The 27,618-nt window shown below is 38.8% G+C and overlaps 1 protein-coding gene across 4 annotated transcripts in view; it reads right to left on the reverse strand.

Moving 5' to 3' along the window:
• LOC126108591 (zinc finger protein 493-like) overlaps positions 1–17,326 on the reverse strand; it is a 184,743-nt gene extending 167,417 nt beyond the window's left edge. For all 4 annotated transcript variants that reach the window (XM_049913887.1, XM_049913885.1, XM_049913889.1 and 1 more), the window contains exons 1-2: positions 17,223–17,326; positions 15,492–15,580 (exon numbers count right to left, since the gene is read on the reverse strand). In XM_049913887.1, the coding sequence (XP_049769844.1) occupies positions 15,492–15,563 (72 nt within the window). In that variant the 5' untranslated portion in view covers positions 15,564–15,580; positions 17,223–17,326. The remainder of the gene's footprint in view (positions 1–15,491; positions 15,581–17,222) is intronic.
• Between the last annotated feature and the right edge of the window lie 10,292 nt (positions 17,327–27,618).

A 27,618-nucleotide genomic window follows, 5' to 3' on the forward strand; every position in this document is an offset into this window, starting at 1 on the left:
AAAATAGGTGCGGTAAGCCAATTTACTCAGATGTATATTGCCAAAATTTGCAATGACCCTGATAGCATAAGTAGCTGAACTCAAACGTTTCAGCAGATCTTCAGTGTGTTTTTTTTCCAGTTAAACCCCTCATCAATGCATACACATAGAAATTTTAAATATTCTACCTTAGCTACCGTTTCTGATCAAAGTCTATATTTATTAATGGGGTCATTCCATTTACTGTGTGGAACTGTATATACTGTGTTTTGTCAACGTTTAATGAGAGCCAATTTGCAGAGAACCACTTAATGATTTTCTGAAAAACATCGTTTACAATTTCACCAGTTAATTCTTGTGTCGGGTGTGATAGCTATACTTGTATCATCGACAAAATGTACCAGCTTTGCTTGAGGAGATGGAAATGTTTGTACATAAAAGCAAATGACCACAAAATCTTCTCAATGAACAAACCGAGTTAGCCAATGCAGCCTTTCTTCAAAACTTCATTCGCCTGCTTTCCAATTTAAAGTACAAAATAAATATAAATAACTAAATACATAAAAAAGTCAACATTTTAATATTTGTAAAATTTAGATATGTGCATCCATCCGACACCATTTACTGTGCTTTCAATGTAGGCCATAATGTGTCCATAGTTGTAACATTTATTTATGTACGTCTCGCCCTTATCATTTACTTTTGTTCCAATGTATATCATAATATTTACATAACATCACTGCAGTAACACTTTATAACTGACTGCTCTATTTGCTTATCTTCATTTTAATCAGTTCTCTTTCAATGTAAGTAGTAAGTAATGTAACATTAGCAATTTGTAAATATCCATCACATGCAAGTGCATAATGTAATATCTCTAAGAGTGGAAGTCTTTGGCATTGTTATGGTTGTAATATCACCATCTTTGTATGCATACATGCATGTGATGAAACTTCTGTGTAAGTGGTGCATTACATTATGTGCATATATATATATTCACAAAAAAATGCATTATACAATTTCTTTTTGTTGCAAGATGTTAAACAACCCGCAGTGGAATGTAATGGTACAGTTTCTTCATTGTAAGTAACCAAAACATCTTCCATTTAATAACAACAATTTGTTTACATCACTTAAAATCATTGTGAGGCACAATTACAATTAAAAAGACGCTGCCTCACGTCTTCTTTTGGCTGCAGAGCATCACCACCCCAAAGAAGTTTCGTCAGATGGCGAAACAAAACTCAAAATATAATGTAAAACGTGAACTAACCATCTGAAGATGGACCTATCAGTTTGAAAACGGTAATGGCGCTATTTAAGTGAATAAATAGCATTATAAAATGTGTTTGGTTGCTGTAATCTTATGCATAAGAATCAACCTACATATGTAATAAGTACATTTATGCAGTCACACTCCTCCCATTTTATATAAAATGTATCACATATATAAAGCCCAACCATCATACTATACTTAATAACTAAATAGTAGGTCTTGTAAAGTGTTCTCTTTTGGGTCAGAAATTCTGTGTGACAAGTTCACTATGGCATATTTCAATGGGAGGCAGCAAAAATTTTAAGACTGATTAATGACAACGCCTTTGAAATTTCATTATGATCTTCAACTCCAGCCTTCTCCCTATGCAATTGTTTTCAATCATATTTTCTAGCTTGGTTATCTTCATAGGCATATAATGGTAGTGTAATCAAATAAAATAACACAGCTACTACCTGAAACAATGAAATCAATGTTGTTCATAAAATAAATGTTGTTCATATCAAATGACACAATGCGGTGTACACCAACTGTGTGGGGGAGAAGAAACTGGGCTGTGAAGTGCCACATCACTCATACTACTTTTACAATCAGGATCAAAATGTCTAGAGCAGTTACATCAAAACCTTTTGTTTCACCGAATGCTTATTTATGATAAAAGTATTTAAAAACACACACACACACACACACACACACACACACACACACACACACACACACACACACTACTTACTACTATTCTAACTTTATGAATTTCTTTTGGTGGGACAAGCACGTTTCTAATAGTACATTAAAAGGGCGTAGGCTACAGGCTGAACCAGTCCTAGTCTATGGATCTAAACTATAGGTTTTACTTGCTGATCTCAAAACGAGACAAAGTTCTGTAAAGATTAGTTATGGAGCAGCACCAGCACATCAAGACTGAAAAACCCATAATGTTGAAGTGCTGGAACAGTGATAGCATGGACAGAAAATCATTAAACTGATATCTGCATCTGTTGAGAATGTTACATAATTAGCAGCCAAAGAATAATTTTTGATTGGAAATCACCTTACTGATAGAAACAAAGTAGACCACTTAACTTTAAGAAAGAGCATATCAACAAAATAATGAAGCAACACGGTGTATGCAAAGAGGATGCCTTGAAGAGAGATGCTGGGCAGAAGACAGAAAGAATACAGCAACCTCTTATTAACTGATTGTTGTATTAATTAACTGCCTACAATAATACTAATATACTAGTACAAGTAATGATAGTAATGATTTAATTATTGTTACCATCTGAGCCATGGCAGACTACCTCTTTGAATTCCCACCCTGCACCTGGTGTACGTCACAGCTTTTGCTTGGAGCTTGTGGTGCCATGGGGCATGGTAGAGCCACGCAGGGTACGTAGACAGTATTTGCCATTCAGCCAAAATTGACGGAATGGAATGACTGGTAGACATTTAAAAGTTCTGTACCATTAATAGTTGTAGGCACAGGTGTTAACAAAAGATGGAACATTGGTGCGGTCTTGGCTATCTGCATTTTCTGTTGGTTCTTCTCTGTGGAAGTCACAATATGCAAGGAGCTTTCTCATCTGATAAACTGCCTGATTTGGGTTGTGTTGCATGACTTAATACCTTGTGGTGTTGCCTTGGAAGGAGTTAGGGTAATGTCTAGCAACCAGACAAGCTTGTTATTGCTATTCAATTCCCCATGTTCAGCAGTGGATTTGATGATTTGGTAATCCCAAACACTGTTTTAAGTGTGATCATGTTCAGCCCTAGACAAGTTTTTGATGAGAATCATCTGACGAGTCCATTGATCTGCACAACAACTGTGGTCATGTTGTTGTATTAAGTGAGAATGACAGTGGAATTTAGAGGCTCCCTTAGTCTGCTCCAGTTTCCTGCTGTAGTGGCACCTGAACTCAGGGCTTGCTCATCTACCTTGGCTGTTAACATTGCCTCTGTACATCAGCCTCATGGACTGCACCACTGCCAGCTACCAATGGGCTGCCTTCACTCCAGTTATGTAAATTACTATTTGAAATTTGTACTAAAATTTTGTACATTTTGATGTTTGGGGGTTTGTGGGGTCGAGTGCTCTTCTTGTACATACCGTTGAGCACTGTTTGGAAGGCCAGCTCTATGTTAATCACACATTTCATATTGAGATGTCATTCAGACTTGTGGAAATACAGCCTTCTGGTAAGTAACTGACACATTTAAGGCTCACGGGCTGGAACCAGCAAAAGAGTGTAAAACTGCCAAGTGTTACTGAGCTCTGAACGTTTTTGTGTGTGTTCATTCACTGGCCTTTTGTGAGCTGGAGAGTGAGAGAAATTTATTCCGCCTCAGGGATAGTTACTGCTTACTAGATCTAATTGTTCAACTGTTTGTTATTTTAAAGTTGTCATGAGGTGACCTTTTCTCACCTTTTATTAATTTACTGCTAAAAGTAGGTTCTGAATACTAATTAGTGGTTTTCCTTTTCAATTGGCGTTCTTGAGCTGCCATGCATGCACATCCACTAACTGAATCACTTACACATTTTCTACAGTATACCTTAATAGAATTTTCTGTGTGTCTAAAGCTGGTTATATCAATCTGTGCACACTCATTCTCTATTAATTACTTAACTGCTCATTGGGGGCAAGATTTAAATGGACTTGCTCTGTCTGCCTGAAGGCAGCTCTAGAAATCAGTGCACCTGTTTACATTATTAAATTATCTAGATGCACCTGAAAGAGTATTTTAAAAATTTCCTTTTTCTAGTGGTCCCAAGGCAGCTATAAATTCCTCTGTCTTCCAGTATAGCTACTCAGTTTTAACCTTTGAGATGAGTTATGTTCCTGTGTTGTCTTAAAGAGACATCTGTTTCCAAATAATTATTTGTTCATTTGTTGAGGCATTTTTGAGTTTAAGTTTGTGAAGGCGGAAATTTTGAATCTAAAATCTAAGAAGTGGTGTCAGACACAGCTTTTGTCTTTAACTATTGCCTTATTTGAATTGTCACTAAACTCAGGTGTGTAATGTCTTAAATTTGAAAAGTTCAGAGTGTTGTTTGTAATCCTGCTAATGTATCTGATTTTAGTTATTTTTCTTAAATAAATATGTTTTAATAAACAATAGTGACTCATGTGAATCCCAATCTGTCCAGTCCTTCCACTTAATTTTCCCTATTCCTGCTGGATGTTTGGTTGGTAACAGTGGATGGTTATTTTCCTGGAAGTAAAGGGGGAATGTATCCTCATACTGTCATTCACCATGAGGTGTGTGTGTGTGTGTGTGTGTGTGTGTGTGTGTGTGTGTTGTTTGGTTGGTAACAGTGGATGGTTATTTTCCTGGAAGTAAAGGGGGAATGTATCCTCATACTGTCATTCACCATGAGGTGTGTGTGTGTGTGTGTGTGTGTGTGTGTGTGTGTGTGTGTAAGTATCCACTGCTGAACATGGGGTCCCATGACTGTCCCAGTTTGTTCTTATTGAAGAAGCAACAGTTAATTTACAAATTAAAAGTGTTTCAGCTTCCATGTAAGGGGAGTTTTGCCAAACTTGATGCTCATCTGCATGCTGGTGTAGAATACCCCTTGGTGATTAGTACCAACTGCACTGAGGAGGTATAAGTTGCACCAGCTGACTGAGCTCCAGCCATGACAACCTTGTGTCAAAACGTAGAGTGTTTAGAAAGTAGTCAGCCCTACCATAAGCAAATACACACAATTCAGGCACAATTTATCCATTGGGATAATCACTTGTTGGGTATTCCACAATGTAATCTCCATTCTAAGCAGGTTACATTGGCTCTGCAGTTACAGGAGTAGGTGCCTGACTTGTGAAGTGGGGTCAGTCAATCTGATTTAGACAAATTAGGAACAATAGGTGGTGAACAAGATTCTCCCACCAACAGATAACTGCTGGAAGTAGTAGCAATGATACAGGCACCTTTAAGGACCAGGGGGGAATTCATTTGGGAAATGACCTTACAAATAATGTTACTACTTCAAGCTATAATGTAACTTTCAATTTAGAATTTAAAGGCAGTTGAAATCCATCCAAATTTACACTTCATGCTGACACTTTGGCCATCTCAAATAATGTTGTTGTTCAGGCATTGTACCCCCTGTGTTAAGCCGTGTTTTCAGTCGAATTTTACACAAAAGTGCAACATCGAGGGAGCTATGGAAATCAATTATTGGGCTGACATTGTCACCTCATATTAAGAGGCTGCTCAAGCTTAAACATTTTTGGCAAGTGCAGTTTCCTCATGAACCTTAACCTACGTACATAGATGAATGCCTACAGCTATTCCATCCTTGGAATTGCAAGTCACAGAGATACAAATAATCAATAATATATTAGAGAAAATGCAGCCAAAGGACTGTTCACTGATTACCTTTGCTACCGCAGACCAGCAGTAATGGGGGTTTAAGTGTCATTATCAGGATGGGGATCGAGATTCCGGGCAATTTAAAAGGGGACCACCCATAAGGAACAAGTGTAGGATGTTTTTTGGTGTAACAAAGAAGGGAATTTTGTGTGATAATGTCTGGTTCCATGGAAGGAGAGTCAAACAGCTGACATCACAAGGAATGGAAGAGGCATGATAGCGTCCTACTGCCAAAGTGCTGTCTCTGTGCCAAGTACAAGGCAGGGGAACCCCTGACTTATCTTTGGGCACAACTTAACCAGGAACCAGTATGCACCCTCCTCGACTCTGGCAGTTCAGTTTCTCATTCCAATTATCTGTGGTATTTGGAGTTCTGCCATATCTGTGAACTGTCTCATTTGCATCTGTCCTCCCAATGCCGAGCTGTCACTGGGCAGATGCTGCCTCTTATGGCAAAACTGAGTGTTGCAAAATTTTCTTGGCCTCTAAAGTGGATAGTACTTAAAAAAACTTTCAGTGAACTCAATTTTGGGGTGTGTTTTTGTACGTGGTAGTAGGTTGGTGTTATACTGTCAAGGCAGGGTTGTATATTTTAAATTTAACCAAGCTGAAAAATTCACATTGTGCTCCTGTCAGGAATTCATAATGTGTTACTGCAATGTTCACCATTTGAGCTGAGACACCTTGGTCCAGTAGAGGTGAAGCAGGTTCTGGAAGTTCTTGACTGGTTACTACAGATGTTAAATAACAAACTTAACGTGACCAATAAAATCCAGTACAAGATTCACTTTACAAATGACATTCCAGAGAGACAGGATCTTTACAGGCTTTCTCTATCAAAGATGAAATATATATGTGCTTTGATTAATAATATGTTGTTCGATGGAGTCATCGGGCCCTCAACCTCAGCCTATGCTTCTCCCATATTCTCAGTGTCTATGGGCAGCAGTGGGGTGTTTCATCTAGTCGTGGGCTATCATGCGGTTAATGAGAAGGTAGTTTTGGAATTTGTGCCACTTCCCAATCTGCATAATTCTTTTACTTTGTTCAGTCGGGCTCAGTATTTTACTGTCCTGGATCTCAATTTCGCATATTATCATATCATGTTAACAGAGGATTCCAAGCATACTACTGCATTCTGGATAGATTGGAACCTCCACGATTATAATAGGGTGCCATTTGGCTTGTCAATGGGAGTTGCCACTATGTCTTGCCTTCTAGATTGTGTTATCGGTGATTTTGCGTTCAAGTGTGTGTATAATTAGCTAGATGGCATGGTTATTTACAGTTCTAGTCTGTCTGAACACCTGCAACATCTTAAGGAAGTCCTAGTTTACCAGAGGGATGTGGGACTTTCTGTGAAACCATCTAAAATGACACTGGCACATAGGTTTCACTCTTAGGACACCTTAGTTCCACTGATTGCATTAGAATTGACCAGGAGCATACTAGTGATTTGTGAAAATTTCCAGTTCCTAGAAATAAGAAAGGTGTGGCACGATTCAAAGGCATGACAATTTTCTTTTTTTTTTTTTTTGAAATTTTGTGCCCAATTTTACTAAATTAATGGGATGCCTTAACAAATTCAGCAATTTCAAAGGGATGAAATTCATATGGAATCTTCTTAAGTCATTAAGGTGGCGCTTAGCAACCCACTAGTATTAGCCATACCCAATTTTGAGCTCCTGTTCTTCTTGCAGACAGACACCTAATTCTTCTGGAGTAGAAAGTGGCAGCTGTTCTCCTGCAGGAACAGAATGGGAGGGGACGTGTTGCGAGTTGATGCACCTTGTTTGCCCTTGAGAAGTTCAGAATGTATTTGGAACACCAGGAATTTTGTTTAGAGACTGACAATTAAGTTCTTAGTTAGGTTTTGGCTCATTATTTCCATAACACCCTCTTAGGCAGTCATTTGGGCATTTATAAAACTGTTGACACGATCAGACATTACATCACCTGGTCTTCCCTGTATAAGGATGTCCAGAGGTTGGTGGGGGAGTGTGAGAGCCATAAGAGAGCTGAGATCAACCCAAATCTCCTCAATGGGCTTTTAGAGTCTATCCATTAGGAATGCCTGATGCATTAATTTCTTATTGATTATGTAGGCCTGCTTCCTCATGTGTGTGGGGGTATTAGTCACCCATTAGTTATCATGGATGACTTTTCTCATTTTTTGACTCATTCCGAGCAGAGGAGTGACCATCCCGTTAGCTATCCAGCATGTGTTACAATTTTTTTCTGTTTACAGGCCACCCAGGATGCTTGTTAGCTTTTGTTTCCCAGCTATTCATGACATTCTGCTTTGACAATGAAATTAAGGTTGTGACCAGAAATCCTTATTACCAGCATACTTTGCTGACCAGGTGAACTGCAAGTTGAAGGCTGTGCTTATCTTTCACAACAAGGCTCAGACGAAGTGGGACATGTCACAACCATGTCTCAATTTTGTCTTTAAAACTGCACAACCCAAGTCTCTGGAGGCTGCTCCAGTATCCCTTGTGCTAGAACATCCAATCAATTCTCCTCTTGTTAACCTGTGGTCAATCAATGATTTGCTTCCAGAACAAGTCACCCTAGCAATAACAAAGCACAACTGGAGCCAGGCTAGGCATAATACCAAAATTGCACATTACAGACTAGCCATTTGCTACAATCAGGGACTAAATGGTTGAGTGCAACGGTTGGGAACAGAGTGTTAGTTTTAAACCCTAATATTGCTCAAAAAGGGGAGTTAGAGTGCCAGCAGCAAGCTAGCTCCTCAGTTCTTGGGACCCTATGAGATTGTCAGGGTGGTGAGCCTGGCAAAGCTCCTGGTTCTGAATTTATGCACCAGTAAAGCCTTATGCTTGCACACTACACAGCCCAAGGAGAATCAGATGTAAAGGGCTCCTGAATGGTGAGGAAGGGGGAAATTGGTTTGGTGGGGGAGGTTGAGCCATAGTGGGCTCCCTCTTTGAATTCCAGCCCCATGTGCTTGGCAGATGTCGCTTCTCACAGTTTGGGGCTCATGGTGCCAGTGGGCATTGTGGAGCCACAATGGGTGTAGAGGAACAGCAGTGGATCTCACGAGCAGTTGGTGTCTTGAAGCTGGGCTGGAGGGTGAGCTATGCAGGGCTCATGGGCAGCACGTGGTGTCTGGTCGAACTTTGTGCCACTTTCATTATCACCAGCACTACAATAAAACAATCTTCTTTCAATAATGGTAACTGCCATAGTCTGATCAGCTCATACATTATTATCACTCATTTGAAAGCTAGTGTTGTCCACCTCTGGCACAGATAACAGCAGGGAGACATTGTGGCACAGAAGCAATGGGGAATCACTGAAGGAAGTTGCCACCATATCTATACACTCAGGTCACCTCATTCCCATAAATTCTGAAAGGGGGGATGATCTCTGATGTTATGTTAAATCATATCCCAGATGTCTTCAACCAGGTTCACAGTTGGTGAGTTGAGTGGCCATCACATCAATTGGAACTCACCACTGTGTTCCTCAAACCATTCTATCACACTCATGGCCTTGGGAAATGGTGCATTATTTTGATGAAAAATGCCACTGCCAGTGGGAAATATGCTCGTCGTGAAGGGGTGGACCTAACATGAACCATGGACCTTGCCACTGGTAGGGAGGCTTGTGTGCCTCAGCAAAACAGATAGCCATTCTGTTGGTGCAACCCCAATGGAGGGGTATCTGCTGAGGGGCCAAACAAACATGTGGTCCCTGAAGAGGGGCAACAGTCTTTTCAGTAGTTGCAGGGGCAACAGTCGGGACGAATGACTGATCTGCCCCTGTAACATTAACCAAAACAGCCTTGCTCTGCTGGTACTGCGAACAGATGAAAGCAAGGGGAAAAAATAGCCATAAATTTTCCTGAGGGTATACAGATTTACTGTGTGGTTAAATGATGATGGCATCCTCTTGGGTAAAATATTCCAGACATACAATAGTCCCCCATTCAGAACTCTAGACGGGGGTAGCTCAGGACAATGTCATAATCAGGAGAAATGAAACTGGCGTTCTACATATTGGAACATGGAGTGTCAGATCCCTTAATTGGGCAGGTAGGTTAGAAAATTTAAAAAGGGAAATGGATGGGTTAAAGTTAGATATAGTGGGAATTAGTGAAGCTCGGTGGCAGGAGGAACAAGACTTCTGGTCATATGAATACTGGATTACAAATACAAAATCAAAAAGGGGTAATGGAGGAGTAGGTTTAATAATGAATAAAAATAGGAGTGCAGGTAAGCTACTACAAACAGCATAGTGAACGCACTGTTGTAGCCAAGATACACACGAAGCCCACACCTACCACAGTAGTACAAGTTTATACGCCAACTAGCTCCACAGATAAAGAAAACATTGAAAAAAAACGAAGGATGAGATGAAATAAATTAATTATTCAGATAGTGAAGGGAGATGAAAATTTAATAGTCATGCGGGAGTGTAATTTGATACTAGGAAAAGGAAGAGAAGGAAATGTAGTAGGTGAATATGGAATGTGGGTAAGGAATGAAAGAGGAAGCCGCCTGTTAGAATTTTGCATATCATCATTGTTAAGGTAGAAATTTAAGGATATGAGATCTGGATAATCTGAAAGAAGTAGGGGTTGTAGGGAGTTTGAGAGAGCAACAGGGATCAATTGTCAAGAACAGGGGAAATGGATACAGTAGAAGATGGATGGGTAGCTTTGAGAGATGAAACACCGAAGGCAGCAGAGGATCAACTAGGTTAAAAGCCGAGGGCTAATAGAAATTATTGGGTAACAGAAGAGATATTAAATTTAATTGATGAAAGGAGAAAATATAAAAAAGCAGTAAATGAAGCAGGCAAAACGGAATACAAACATCTCAAAAATGTGATCGACAGAAAGTGCAAAATGGCTAAGCAGGGATGGCTACAGGACAAATTTAAGGATGTAGAGGCATATATGACTAGGGGTAAGATAGATACTGCCTACTGGAATACTAAAGAAGCCTTTGGAGAAAAAAGAACCACCAGTAAGAATATCAAGAGCTCTGATGGAAAACCAGTTCCAAGAGAAGAAGGGAAGGCAAAAAGGTGGAAGAAGTATATAGAGGGTCTATATAAGGGCAATGTACTTGCAGGAAATATTACTGAAATGGAATAGGACGTAGATGAAGATGAAATTGGTGATATGATACTGCGTAAAGAATTTGATAGATCACCGAAAGACCTATGTCAAACCAAAGCCCTGGGAGTAGACAACACCCATTAGGACTACTGATAGCCTTGGAAGAGCCACCCATGACAAAACTCTACCATCTGGGAAGCAAGAGGTATGAAACAGGCAAAATACCCTCAGACTTCAAGAAGAATATAATAATTGCAATCACAAAGAAAGCAAGTCTTGACAGATGTGAAAATTACCGAACTATCAGTTTAATAAGTCATGGCTGCAAAATACTAACATGAACTCTTTACAGATGAAAGGAAAAACTGGTAGAAGCCGACCTCTGGGAAGATTAGTTTGGATTCCATAGAAATGTTGGAACATGTGAGGCAATATCTTACAAGGTGGATTAAGGAAAGGCAAACCTACATTTCTAGCATTTGTAGACTTAGAGAAAGCTTTTGACAATCTTGAATGGAATACTCTCGTTCAAATTCTGAAAGTGGCAGTCATCAAATAAAAGGAGCAGAAGACTATTTACAATTTGTACAGAAACCAAATGGCATTTATAAGAGTCGAGGGGCATGAAAGGTAAGCAGTGGTTGGGAAGAGAGTGAGACAGGGTTGTAGCCTATCCCTGATGATGTTCAATCTGTATACTGAGCAAGCAGTAAAGGAAACAAAAGAAAAATTTGCAGTAGGTATTAAAATCCATGGAGAAGAAATAAAAACTTTGAGGTTCGCCAATGACATTGTAATTTTGTCAGAGACAGCAAATGACTTGGAAGAGCAGTTTAACGGAATGGACAGTGTCGTGGAACGAGGATATAAGATGAACATTAACAAAAGCAAAACGAGGATAATGGAATGTAGTCAAATTACGTCGGGTGATGCTGAGGGAATTAGATTAGGAAATGAGACACTTAAAGTAGTGGATGGGTTTTGCTATTTGGGGAGCAGATGATATAAAATGTAGACTGGCAATGGCATGGAAAGCGTTTCTGAAGGAGGGAAATTTGTTAACATCTAGCATAGGTTTAAGTGTCAGGAAGTATTTTCTGAGAGTGTTTGTATTGAGTGTAGCCATGTATGGAAGTGAAACATGGACAATAAACAATTTAGACATGGAGAAAATAGAAGCTTTTGAAATGTGGTGCTACAGGAGAATGCTCACGATTAGATAGGTAGATCACGTAACTCATGAGGAGGTACTGAATAGAATTGGGGAGAAGAGGAATTTGTGGCACAACTTGACTAGAAGAAGGGATCAGTTGGTAGAACGTGTTCTGAGGCATCAAGAGACCATCAATTTAGTACTGGAGGGAAGTGCGGAAGGTAAAAATCATAGGGGGAGACCAAGTCATGAATGCACTAAACAGATACAGGAGGATGTAGGTTGCAGTAGTTACTTGGAGATAAAGAAACTTTAACAGGATAGAGTAGCATGGAGAGCTGCATCAAACCAACCTTGAGACTGAAGATCACAACAGCAGAAGGGGTGGATGTGGTTTGCAACCAGTTTACAATACTCCTTTTCTGACATAGTGTTTCACACAAGCTCCACTGGACCCATGGATGCTCACATGGATGTTTCCCAGAGTATAATGGAGGCCCTGCCAGTACCCGAGTCAAGAAGCTGTTCCCATTGTGAGTGACAGAAATGCACCCTCCCAAAGGCACGATGAAGAAGGTATCACGATTCATCACACCAGGCAATGCTCTGTCATTGTGCCGAACATCCAGTATTAATAGTTACATGCTTATTTCAGTTGTAATTGTCGATGTTATGGCGTTAACACTGGCACATTCATGGGCCATCAGATGCACAGACCCATCAGTAGGAGTGTTTGGAGCATTATGCATTCAGACACACTTTTACTCTGCCCTGCATTGAAGTCTGATGTTAGTTACACCACACTTCGTTGCCTGTCTTGCTTTACCAGTCTGCCCAGCCTATGATGTCTACCATCTGTCATGAGGGGTGCTTGCCCAATCCCACAATGTCTGGACATTGTTTCACCTTTGTTTCGCCATGTGTTGAAGACAACCGCCACAGCACTCTTCAAACACCCAACAAGTTGTGCAGTTTCCAAACTGCTCAACTGCTCATGCCAAGCCTTCCGGCCACCAGAATCTGCTCTCAGTCAAATTCAGATTGTGTGCATTCCCCATTCTACACATGTACAGCACACTCACTGACACTTCATGCACCATGTGTGTGTGCCTGACTAGCAGACAAGGTGAAGTGCTATGGCCTTGATGAGTTTATATCGACAGCAGATCAGTGATCATAATGTTTTGGCTGATGTGTATAAGGATATAGTATTATCACTTCCAAACAAATGCTGTGCAATGCCAAGGGAACCATTCCACAACATTCAAGGCAATTGTCAAATGCATCAATTTATTACAAGTGTGTACTGGAAAACAATGTCTCCAAAATTTTTATTCTGTTCTTAATATCAGTGAAGTATGACTTGTCATGCGTATTACTCTGTCGATGTTTCCCACTTTGCTGACACAATACGCAGCACCCTCCTGCTGGAGAGTTCTGAACTGCAGTGTGTAACATGGGTGTGTGTTACTTAACCATGTTGGCTCATGAGAAAACCCTCAGTAAACAGGGTATATTTCAAATAGTTAATACATGCATGGAGCACCCTCTCCTTCAGCATGACAATGCCAGACCATACACAAGTGTTTTTGCACTTGCAATAGTCTGAGACCTTTGATTCATTATTATTGATCATCATCCATAATGTCCCAGCTTGACCCAATGAATTTTCAGCTGTGTACAAAACTTAAGGAACACCTTCAAGGATGATAGTGATGAATTGGTGTGAGCAGAGGTGATGCTGGGGTTCTGCTAACAAAGTCAAACATTCTACAGGGATGACATCAACAACCTCATGTGTCTCATTGGGAGAAAGGTGTTCAGTGCCATGGTGACTATGTTTGAAGTAAATATATAAACATGAAGAACAAAGATGTAAAATGTTAGTAAGGTTTGTTTCTACTAAAATGCTTCAATAAATTTCAAATAAAATTTTTGAGCCATTACTTTCTAGCAAGTCCTCATGCCCAAAATATACACCAATAAAAATTAAGTATTAATTAATTTGACAAAGAAGGTGGCTTTCAATTGGTATAATGTCTACATGCATCTCTTAAGGTCACAGGGAAATTCAACTAACATAGTACATAATGTAAGAGAAAACTTCTTGTGGGTGTAAGTTACATTCTGAGCACCATTTGGATTTTTGGTAAACATTAGGCTGTGCTACTGGTCAATTTGTTACCACATCCTTGATTTGGTTTTCATATTTTTTGGCTTTGTCAGCTCACAGCCACACTGCCACCTTTCAACCTAGGCAGGGCCTTGAATTACAATATGGATCAGTCTCTCACCACAACATATATTTCAAGGGGGGTTGGGATCTATCACCACATTTTAACCATGTAGCTTTTGAATAGTTCTCACATTCAGGTGCAAGGTCAATGACTGTTCAAACTGCTTTTCATTCACACACTATGTGTTGTGCATAGATATTCTCAGGGGTCAAAGGCAAAGCCTGAACTATGTTGGGTCTAACCACTCTTTTGCTGTGTTTAATAAAATGTAGTATATTTACTTTCCTATCATTTCCTCACAGTGATGGTTTAGGATTACTGTTGTGATACTGCCTGTCAAATGAATTGCAAGCTGTTCACATAGTTTGTATAAACTATAATGAAGCACTCACGTATATTCAAATGCAAATGCAGCATTAGTGCTTTCACAGTACTTCTGCAGTTGCACCCAAAATGGGTATCAAAACAGATAGTTACAAGTAGTTTGTGTGATTGTGTCAGGATCCTCAGTTCTGATTGTCAGAATAAAAATACTAGTGGCATGAAGTGAATCTGTTTGCCTGCTGAAGCTGAATACCCTACAAATGGTTGCACTGCACATCCTGGTAATTTTACAAACAATATGTGTAACAATGTGTAGCAAATGCAGAAAGTGGTTATGAACAAACCTGTCAGTATTTAATGTATAACTCCATGGCTTCATCAAAACTTTGTTGCCGAAATACAAATTAATTCTGCACCTGTCTGAAATTTATATTTACTGCTGACAGTTCTACTTCCACTTTATTCACATATTCAAAGTCAACACCTGATGTTAATAGTACTCCAAATGTACTTCTCAGATTATTGACCATGCGATGTCACTTCAAAATTATTTACAATTAATTTATTTTACATCATCAATAAATAAATTACAACTTTCATTCCATAGCACGATACACTGCATTAACACGACACATGCATTACCTGCACCCATACCATTTATACATTTAATGGCACTGCTAACATTCAGTATGACCATAGTTATTCTTAAGTTGCACATTAAGGTTGTCATTTACAAGAAGTGTATCAGAGCAGAATATACCCACTTTATGGCAACCACTTCATCAGTATAATTGGGTTGTGCATTGAAGGTTTCCATGTTTACTGAACATTACATTGAAACTCTTGCTCAGTTCTATGTGGGGTTTAATATAAGGCTAATTTCAATGCACTGTGCAAAATGTTATATTTAAGACTGAGAGTTCATCAGCTTTTTAGTAAACAGTATTACTCATGTTTCCAGCAATATGACATCAATTGTATGTATTCACACATGATACTGCACACAGAAAAAAATGAGACACTTATAAGAAATACAAATAAGCCACTTACCATAGAGCATAACTCAGTTTGTACTTCATCCGTTTCTTCTTTTTTTATCCATATAGTTGGTTCCTGGAACATGGCTTCAGTTCTACAATCTGAAAAAAAAAAAGGAATCAGATAAGAACAGCTGTACACTGTTTCCATTGTTACTATGAGGTGTAACTCAAAGGCAGTATTTTCACTCATCTACTGGGTGCAGTAAATGGGTGATTACACAGGAAACCGATTCAAAGTGGTTGAGGAAAAGAGTGTTCAGAGATATAAACTCATTTACATTTCTCAGGTCATGAAGGGTGAGAACAATAATAAAATTATATGCACTGGAAACGGAGAAGTTACAGTCACTACTGCTCCTTTGTAACACTTTATAGATATTGTCCTATTGTGACCACTATGGAAAATATGTATTTTTTTGTGCATGCACTAACTTCAGCATTACAAACAATCAAAGCAATCAATAGACTGCAGTGATATTACTTAATAACACCAAATATTTAATTCTACACTTTGTTTGTTGTGTTATTTACAGTCTGATAGGGACATGAAGAAAATCCAGACGTATGGATTGTTTGCTTATCAGTGAATATGCAATTTCAACATAGGTATTACTGAAACTTTCTTTATCTGAATTCATTTACAGTTCTACACTCAATTCACAGTAAACATCATCATTTTGGCATCTATACCTGCTATTAAAGAAAACCATATACCTGTACTGTAGATTGCACACTGCAATGTGGAAGTTCTAACTCTTGATTACCATAAAGATTAAATATTGGTGAGCTTTTTCTTACAACACTGATTTCCAGAAACATCTTTCTACTAACTGTAACTATGACGAATGATCTATTGAGTTCTCATGACATGTAATGCTTTTTGTTAGAGAAATTACAGTTAATTTGTGCCTCGTATTTCGCCAGTTCCTAAATAATGTTAACAGTATTCTTATACAGAACTCCAATTAAAGGCCACACACTACAACAAACTGGTATTTACACATGATTAGACGAATACTAACGACACGAATAATCAAAGCACAGCGAAAATTAGCACAATGCAACAGACTTAATATCTTCTACAGCCTTTCCTTGCATGTGAACATACTCAAACCATGAAATGATGTAGTAGCTGCGGGCACTTGAAGAAATGCTTACATTCGCCCTACCATCTGGAGCCGCTATATGTCTATATCAGATAACAGCAAATTATGTTTGTGAAGATAATTGCATCTAAGTAAGTCACCATAACCGTATTAACATAGTGAATGTTTGAACTTCACTGTCCGCCTTTTCTCGTCAGTCCCGAAGTACATTACGGAGATCACTGCAAAGACAAACTGCTCCTAACAACAGGTCACAATCTCAGCCGTTTCTTTTGCGAAGATACACGAAGCGATTTTACCGAACAGATTAAAAACAGAAATCACTATTAACTCAGGTATTTGGTTGCGATGAACATAACCTAAAAAATTACAACATTCACACACCGTCTGAAACTGTCACCAAGCACACTACAGGTGATGTGATCACAATTAAAGACATGTAAATGTACCCACTAAAAATTTTAAAACGAGACAGCAACCTCAAAAATAGCTACCACAGCGTCACAACATATTCGCGTATAATCCACTCATCAAACTCAACTGTTATAACAGAAGTGAAGTACTGTGTTAATTTACTCCCAAAACATTTTTTTTCACGTATTCTTGTTTACTGTTTATAAACGCCTATAAATTACCTGGAGAATGTCACACACAAATTTTCGCAAAACAACATTTTAGCTGATTACACACACCAACGAACTAAACCAAAGAGCTTGCAACAAGACAAAGCACTATGCCGTGCGCTATGAAAAAGCAGTATGGAATAAAAGAAAAGATAAAATTCGAAAATTAAATTCCATAGGATATTCTATCCCTTTGGTAAATCATTGTCACAATTTTAGTACAACAACCAGATCATTTTAAATAACTGTTATTGAAGGAATGCGTTTGAAAATTTCTTGGAACTTTAAATCTTCACTCTACTGTGTGGGAAGCACTGATGTGAACAGGGACACAACATCGTTGTAATTTTCCTTTGTTACATGTAGGGCCGGCATGTACAATGTGCTTGACAGTGATAGCTTGTTGATTTCTTTTTGTCTTCTTGTTACAGTTATGAGCTCTAAACTCTCCGTCAAAGTTTTCTTTAAATCACATAGCAAATGGACGCTGTTTTATGACATTCTCATTCGAAGAAGGAAGGAAGATTAGATTTAACGTCCCATCGACATCCAGGTCATTAGAGTCAGTGCACAAGTTCGGACTGTGTCAAGGACGGGGTAGGAAATGGGCCGTACCGTTTAAAATGAAATCTCCCGTCTTTTGCATGGAGCGATTTAGGGAAATCACGGAAAACCTAAATCTCTATGGTCAGATACTGGTTTGAACCATCGTTCTACCAATTGCAAGTCCAGTGTGCTAACCACTGCACCACCTCACTCGGTTTAGCCATCTGACTGGTTTCCTGTTAACATCTTTCGTAACAGCAACATAGCGAATCAGATGATACTGCCAACTGATAATCTTCTCATGGGTTGTTTCACGAACAATATAAGGTTTGTCACCCCCTTTTTGTCGCATATTCAGTATTAGTATTCCAGTCAGCAGGCCAGTTCACTTTTATCAACTTTTTTAAAATTCTCTAGTGACTACCAAATGCAATGAGATACATACATTCCATTGCACTGTGATGAATAAACATGAATTTTAAGTCAATGTATTCTAGGTTAGATTTTCCAGTGTTTGATTAATTCTAGGTTAGATATTTCCTGAATAGTGGATGGAGCACATTGCAACAACAAATTTGTTTAGGTTCTGTCCTGTACAACAATCGCTAAAATAAGCTTCATCATAGCAGGTAGAGACTTCAAAATCAATACAAACAGCTTGCTGTCTCACATCTTCCTCGTTTTCCCTCTATTTCCGAGCACGTGAACAGTCTTCTTGTATTGACTTCATGCCATTGTCTGCAAAACTAAAAAATGCAGCTGCTGCTTATAAAACAAAGCATTTTTGATGGGATCAGTTGTTGTCGACAAAAGTTACTGAAAACAGAAGTTGCAGTTTACAAAAGTCCTTTATAAGTTTTGGGCTCGCTCCATCTCTTGTTTCTTCTCTAGTCCTGTCTTTTTCTAAAAGGTGAGCATTATAATTGTATGTAAATGCATCTTTATTGACCCCTGTGGCACTTTAGGCTATGTATAGACGTCACTGATCTTTTTTTGAAGACTGAGACTACAATCCTCTGAAACTATCTCCTTGTAAATATGGTCTGTATGCACAGATTTGTACAGTGAGCACATGAGTGTCTTGATAAGAGACAATTTTAGGATTTTTTTTCCCCAGAGTGGAAGTAGTAAGACTGAGCCACCGAAAAACTTTCAATGTGATTTCTCACACCATCACAAAGTTCTGGTGAACTATCATTCCTTAGATGATGGTCCTTCTGTCTACTTCACTTGTGTTTTCAAATGCTCTTCTCTTCATCGCTGTAACCATAACACCTTAACAGATTCCAAGTTTACTCAGAAACATGGTCTTACAGACTTGGATTCATTCTGTTCTTCATAGCAAGTAGAACATAACAGGGAAGTTCCTTTTTTAGTTCATTCGTGTGCTAGTTTTCTTAAAGATCTCATCTGAATTACTGTAAATAAAGCCTCCTCTTCTCTCATACATCTCTAATTAGTAATATCTTTAAATAATGTTCAGCCTTTCTGCATGAATAAACTTCTAGACATTTTCTTCTGCAGTTGTCTCAACATCGATCTTTCATGTAAACTCCTGGAACAAGGAGTTCCCTGGATGAGATGTAGGATTCTTTGCACTGGTATCTGATTTTGAAAACATTTATATCCTTGTGTTCTGAATGTTTATATATTTTTATGGTGTTGCTTGTCTGTGAATATGTTTTCCTATATCTCTAAATTCTGTTCCTTAAAGGGGGTGCACATCAGTAATGTCATCTTCATTGGCTGTCTACAATAGCTCTCAACTTTGCCACCATCAGTTGGCTTAAAATGCTTCAAATTAACAATTGCTCATTTTTGTGGCTCTTCATCTGATTCATTACCAGATGTCAGTTGATATACCAAAATACAAGCAGAGATACCCAATGGCGAATATGAATCACGATTATTGTCACTGGTGAGAAAAGTACAGCGAAAGTGACCGATTTGAATGGTTTATCACTTACGAAAACATGAAGAATCAAGGTACTTACAGAAGATTACAAACATATTCTGGTATATTGTGTATTCTATATTTCAAACTTTGCTTAATCTTCAGTTTGACGAAAATTAAAAAACAAAATTCCACTCAGCGTCCACAGAAAATGAAGGAAACAGAAAAGAGAAATGAAGCATTAAAATTTGATTTCAAAGCTACAGTCCTTCAGAAGAAAATTATTATACATACAAGCAAGAGACTGAATACTCCATGGAACAAATTCCATCATATTTTCCCTCTGGAACTAATAACTAACAAATTAATACTACAGGAGAGCTCTGAAATCAAACAAACACACCTGATTTTTCACTCTTTATGGCATAAACAGGACAATACCAGGAAGAATGGGAAATATGCTCACCAAACGGTGCTACCAATGTAAACAATGTTACCATCACACACAGACAACATAAAAATTTCCGTGTATGAAGTTTAGGTGTTACACTTGTGTAGTTCAAGATTCTGCCTCCGGCATTTCAGTTTATCATTGGCAGTTCTTATTAAGGAACACCTGGGCAATCCAAGATAGCTAACTGTAGCAGAGAAATGCTCACTGATATAATATTTGCATATTTGTTGAAGTGAGTATTGTGATGCAACAGTAAATCCTGAGAGATACCTAACTGTAGCAGAGGGAAGAGTAATAGTGACGCCTCATTGGTGCACAAGATCGAGTAACCTAGCATTTAACTAATGTGACAATATTTTGTAGCAGTTGTAATGAATGGTTGAAATACTATGAATAACTGCACAGCAGATAACGACCCAATGACCACAATAGTAAAAATAACGTTTGTGCCATGCTACAGCTCGCATTGGTGCCATTAGTAGGTTGACAACATGTACAGGGCTATTGCAAATGATTGAAGCGATTTCATAAATTCACTGTAGCTCCAGTCATTGACATATGGTCACAACACACTACAGATACGTAGAAAAACTCATAAAGCCGCACTTCAGGTTTCTGCCGCCAGAGCGCTCGAGAGCGCAGTGAGACAAAATGGCGACAGGAGCCGAGAAAGCGTATGTCGTGCTTGAAATGCACTCACATCAGTCAGTCATAACAGTGCAACGACACTTCAGGACGAAGTTCAACAAAGATCCACCAACTGCTAACTCCATTCGGCGATGGTATGCGCAGTTTAAAGCTTCTGGATGCCTCTGTAAGGGGAAATCAACGAGTCGGCCTGCAGTGAGCGAAGAAACGGTTGAACGCGTGCGGGCAAGTTTCACGCGTAGCCCGCGGAAAATTGGCTCATGCCACAACTGGAGACCGACAGCGCCGACTTCATCTTTCAACAGGATGGTGCCCCACCGCACTTCCATCATGATGTTCGGCATTTCTTAAACAGGAGATTGGAAAACCAATGGATCGGTCGTGGTGGAGATCATGATCAGCAATTCATGTCATGGTCTCCACGCTCTCCCGACTTAACCCCATGCGATTTCTTTCTGTGGGGTTATGTGAAAGATTTTGTGTTTAAACCTCCTCTACCAAGAAATGTGCCAGAACTGCGAGCTCACATCAACGATGCTTTCGAACTCATTGATGGGGACATGCTGCGCCAAGTGTGGGAGGAACTTGATTATCGGCTTGATGTCTGGCGAATCACTAAAGGGGCACATATCGAACATGTGTGAATGCCTAAAAAAACTTTTTGTGTTTCTGTATGTGTGTGCAAAGCATTGTGAAAATATCTCAAATAATAAAGTTATTTTAGAGCTGTGAAATCGCTTCAATCATTTGTAATAACCCTGTACTTGGTGTAGTTATGTTTGTCATCTTCTTCTGTCTTCACTGGTGCCACCCCGTTTGTAACCATTGTCTGTCCGATAGTGGCAGCAGTGGCGGTTATCGATATCTAGTAACGGTAGTACTATCTTTGGGGTGATGTTGCGGCGTTCTGGGTTATTGCCGAGAAACAGTTTAAATTTGTTGTCATAAGGGCCTTAAGCTGTGAGTGCTATTTGCTTTAAATTTTAACTAAACGATTGTATTCTAGTAGTGAGTTGTAAGATTTTGATGAATTTTTTAATTAAAAATATTTTAATGACCGTAATTTCAAGTTTCAAGATGTTTAACTGCTCCTTAATAGATTGCTAGTCAGGCCTTCAGCCATGAAATAGTTTTAAATTATTACTCTTGGGGCCTTCAGCCGAGAAACAGTTTCATTTTGTTGTCATTAGGGCTTTCATCCATGGGTGTTATTTGTTTTAAATTTTTATTTAAACATTTGTATTCTAATAGTGAGTTGTAAGATTTTGATGATTGGTTTTTAGTTAAAAATATTGTAATAACCACAATTTCTAGTTTGAAGATGTTTAACTGCTTTGAAGATTAATAATGAGGCCTTCAGCCTTGAAACATTTGGAATTATTACTATTGGGCCTTCAGCCATGAAAAGTTATTAACTTATGGCTACTAAGATCTTCAGCCATGGAATACTGTTTAATTTATGGTCAACTTTAAGTTCGTTGTCATTTCTAAGTAAAGTGTACTTGATTGATTAGAAATATTAACTAACAGTAACTGATTACAACCCCGTCTGCAATCGTAACCCAATCCTGCCTTCCTGGGTCTCAACCTTATTCAAAGCAGCCAGCAAAATTTGAAAATTTCAATTAAAAATATCGCAAAAAATAATAAGTTACAAAATATATAATGAACAAAATAGAGGCAATAGCCTCCACATAGTTTAATCTGTATTGAGGTATGATATCCCAGTTTAACATTTTATCTGGAAGATTGATACCATTTTAGCAATCACATCCTCGTTAAAAAAATCTTTCATCCAGGATTTAAATGTATATCAACTTGAAACAAAATGCATTTTTGAGAATTTTCGGAAGTTGCAAGTGCTTTGCATAGGATATTTGGTAGTAAATCGGTGTTTGTGTTTATAAGAACAGTTTTTCGTTTTGATGGAATTTGATTTCAGTTCCAATTCAGCTTTAAATATCTGAAAGCACTAATAAAGTTTCTGTTGCCATTTCATTGTAACATTTGTGACCAAAAACGAATAAATTTATTATGTTGGAGCTAAGAAATCTTAAAATACTGATAGTTGTGCAGTAATGTAAATATCTACGTGCCTATACTGAGGTTTCTGTAAAATTATTGTCACTCTTTGGGAAGGAACACGGAACTGTGTTACCTTACTAACAAGCATCTATTGAAACTTATTGCAGAAATATAGAATCAGATTGCTTTCACAAAGTTGATGTATATTTTGCCATGTAACGAAAATTTTGTTTACATTTTATACTTGCAAATTAATGATAGGACAGATAACATGTCACAACAGTGTCTCTTCATTAATTAATTAGTATCAAAAATACAATAACAGAAAGTTGCAACATAAGCTACATCCATACTGACTTATCTAATTTCCTTTTCTTGGCAAGGCCATAAGTTCCCTCCTTCTGTAGTGTTTAAAAAATGACTCATGTTCAAGCTCAGCGCAAAATACATACCGCAATGCTACTCATACTAGGCTCAATATAGTTTACAATTTAAATGAAGTTTTCTTTCTGAGAAATGTATGTCTCAATTATACACCAAATCAAAGTTGATTCTAGTGTCCACTAATTTAGTGACAAAACATACCTGCTGATACAAGACACAAGAAATTAAAAATGGCTGTTTAGATGGCATATGTCTTTTTTGTAGCATGACTGCTGTAGCAACAGACAGGCAACAGCATATTAATTAAAAAGACTGGATAAAAGTAGCTGTCAGCTGCATATCTGGAAGCTCATTCGGAATTTTCTATGGCCCCTAAATAAAGTTAGCTGCTATTTTATTCTATTAGGTTACAATTTAATCACTTGCTCACAGTTTTCGGCAAAATCGGAAATAAGACACACAAGTGGATTACTGCAATGTCGAACATATATCTCAGGCTACAGTACACATATGTTTTTTGTTTCAGTCATACTTCGGTCTTGTGTTTCATTGGCTTTGTAACTCACAACTGAACTTTCACATTCCAACGTTTCAAGGCCTTACGCTACTAGTACTTTGCAGATCAGTCTGTCAGCACACATACGTTTTCATCCATTCAAATTTGTTGGCTTCGCCAACTCACAGTCAGCTGGTCAAAGCGCAGCCCTAACCTAGGCCTCACGCTTCACTACAGGTCATTGTGTCAGTACATCTAGTTTTTACTATTCATCAAAAGACTATGAAAATCACTGACCAACCTTAAATTCATAATAAACAGACACATAAAAGTTATTTTTGCGCTCTACATACTACAAATAATGTAATCAATTCATTTCACCCACTGAAAGGAATAATTATGTTAAGTGATTCTTATTGGCTTCCATATACTGTCATCCAATTGCCTATGACCAGCATGAATAAATTTCCATCAGCACACAATGCAAGAGCCACCAACCCCGTATATGTACTCTAGCCATATTCTGGAATGAAATATTAATCTGAATCACCTGTTACCTATCAAGTGCATGTTAGGTAATGGTAACATATTATTAAATACACCAGACTGTTATTAGATGTAATATGCTTAATGTACCACATGTCATTGGCCATACTTGTAGGTATTTTAACCATAACAAAGATAACATGTATAAGAATGCTAATCAAAAACGAAGATTTATTCACAACCTGGAAATATGTGTCAGCCATTAACTTAAACCAGAAGAGGGAGACAGTTTGGGTACATGTACCAAAGTGAGCTGATAGTTTTCTAACACACAACAGAGATGCAACGTGCCTGACAAATACTGTATGTCAATCTCAAGAGATATCTACTTCTACAAGGCCACTCCCCAAACCCACCCCCTCCCCTTTTCTGTCATAGAGCAGAATTCAAAATATGTAGGAATTTGTGGCATACATGATGAATGATGCATATGCATACAGGTGTCAGGGACTGTGTATATGATCGTGGCGTAGGTGTTGCTGTCATCTGTGGGTCAATGAAATTGCTCATCGCTTTTTGTGATGGTGCTAAGATGGTAGTTGGTCACTGGGTAACAAGTAAGCTGGCCTTACCCTCCTGAGTGACACTATTTATGGGTTATACAGACAACAAGCCCATCACTTTTACTTTTACAAGGCCAAAGGAAACGTTTCCCTGACGTAGTTTTGGCAGTAAGCATTATTAGTCAATTTGCCACATATGTGAGACGTGTTAAAGGGGCTGAAAATATGGTGGCCAATTACCTTGCGAGGTCAATGAAATTTTCTGTACCACTGGTTGGCCAAATTCGTGTCAGAATAAGCAGTCAGCATGCATGTGAGTGGAGACATGAGAATTCCACTCAAAAAAGCTGTATTTTAGGGAGTCAAAAATCTAATTGTTGTGCAGTACCTCTCAACTACGTCCCACACCTTATCATGGCTGCTGCTGCTTTTCGCAAACAAGGGTTCATCAAGATGTACAAAAACACTCATTCTGGAGCTAATACCACAATTAAACTTGTCAAGGACCGATACATTTGGCCGAGTACTAAGAAAGGCTGTTGATCATCCACTAGACCATGTGTTGCACTTCAGGCAGCAAAAGCGACCACTATGGCCAATAGGTCATTTTTCTGATTCCACACAGCATTTTTCCTATGTACACATTGACTCTATGTGCCTACTGCCTTCAGCAGAAGGGTTCTGGTATGTCCTCTAGGCAACTGAGAGTTACACCGGTTGAGCTGATAGGACTCCAATTGTGTATATTTCTGTGGAAAAACCAGCCAAGACTTTTCTTTCTACATGATCCACTTGGTTTGACTGCCTGGTAAACATCACAATGGACCATGGACCACAGTTCTAGTCACCATCATTCTACAAATTGGATAAGTTGTGTGGTTTCCAACACCATCGCCCCACTTGTTATGAAAATCTTTTACAGCACTCTGGCACAGACTATATTTCCCCTAAGTATCCTCTCATCAGGTAGAAAAATACGTTATTATCAGCTTAATATCTGCCACATCCTGTTTCACAGGACTAGAGCACTAAGCTGATTTTTGGATCATGATGGGGTGTTGAAAGAATTCTCTACCTCTGTCACAGAATGTCTCCTCATATTCGAACTCTCTTAAAGTAACCAAATGCCACATTACCTTCAAAGTCTCTCAAGGTAGCAGCACAAAGGAGTTGTAAATATCAGGTTTATACTACATATCACTTTATAAATTTGGTACTGTAGCTAAATTTAATATGTTCCTCTCTCCCCGTGTAGTTGGGAGATTGAAATTCCGTTAAAAAATTTCACCACAAGGAAAAAACGCCTGATTACCAATCCAACTCTCGAATCATATCTGCAGTAATCTCGCCCTCGCTTCCACCCTCCCAGCAGCTCGTCATTGATATCAAATTGATTGACTAATTAATTAAATTGACCATGAGAGTCCCTTTGCAATGTGATTATTATTTTTTTCCTGTAGTCAGATTTCACTCTTTAGGGAACCATTACAGGTACTCCTGTGTCATCTCTGGAGGCTCTCCATAGTCTAGGTAGTTACTTCCTCTGATACCAAAATGGGTGTTAACTGTCATAAAATAGTTGAAGATATCCAACACTAGCTATGGTCTTTCTCCTGGTTGCCTTGTCATGCTGATGGAAGTAAGTCACTTAGAATTCAGGTATACCACACATAACCCAGTCAAGCTGAGACCTGTCAGTGTACGGGCGCAGCAGGATGTTTCACTCCTCTGACCACTCCCGCATCGCCTCTGCCCCCATCATCACACCGCCACTGGATTGCATGTGAACAGCTGTCACTCCCACCACTGGGTTGAGAACCCCCGCCCTCGTATCAGGGCTCTACTGCTATTGCCCAATAACCCACTATTTGCTGTGTCAGGCAGATGATTCCACACCTGCAAAAGTTGTCATATCTTTCTCAAAAGGAGTGTGAGCTTAATTGTCACTGGGGTAAATACCCGGATGCTCAACAATATGCTCCCCCCCCCCCCCCCCCACGTGTTCTGCAAACCAAATGTTCTGAGATGTAATTTCGAAATGGGAATCCATGGAGGGAATGTGATGTTCTTTTCAAGGAAAACTACTGAGAATCATCACCTGAAGCTGACTGCAGAAAGATTCTACTGCTGCCAACATACATTCTGCATATGGACCACAAAGATAAGATAAGAAAAATTAGCGCTGAAATGGAGGCATATAGCATCTTTCTCTCCCTCACTCTGTGTGGGAGTGTAATAGGTAAAGAAATGAGCAGCAGCGGTACAGGGTACCCTTAGCCACTCACCGTACCATGGCTTGTGATGTATGAATATAGATGTATATGTACATTTAATATACATATTAAGATGCCAGTTCATCCATTTACAAGCACACAAAAAATTAAGGAAGAACGTCGTCTCTAATATATCGATAAAACGAAAACAGATCATCTGCTGCTGATTGTCTCTCTGTATTGACCCCTAATTTTTTCATAGCAGTCGCTTCTCGAGATGTATGTGAGAGGTTGTAACGTGTCTAGTCAGATTATGAATCCTCCAGTCTTTGATAATAGGATTTGGATACACCTGATTCCGAGAGTAAGAAATGTTGTCTGCCAAGTTACAGACATCTGCTATTTGTCTCGTAATCTCATCACATTACAAGAGCTCTATTCCATTAGTTAGAAGGCTGTCTAGTCCTCCACCCATCACTGACTAGACAGAGAGCAATCACAAAGAGAAAAATTGCACACTAATGCACAGGAGGAAATTCACAACCACCATGGACTGCACAAAGAAATTTAGCAGTCTACACATATCTCCCAGTACATGTCCTAATTTTTTTTACCGTATTCTTTTGATTACCACATCACAAATACTACAGTGTAATGGTGTCTGAATCATTGTTGATGGGTTGATGGCACAGTGTATCT

This window comes from Schistocerca cancellata, chromosome 11, assembly GCF_023864275.1.
Source record: "Schistocerca cancellata isolate TAMUIC-IGC-003103 chromosome 11, iqSchCanc2.1, whole genome shotgun sequence".
NCBI lineage: Eukaryota > Metazoa > Arthropoda > Insecta > Orthoptera > Acrididae > Schistocerca > Schistocerca cancellata.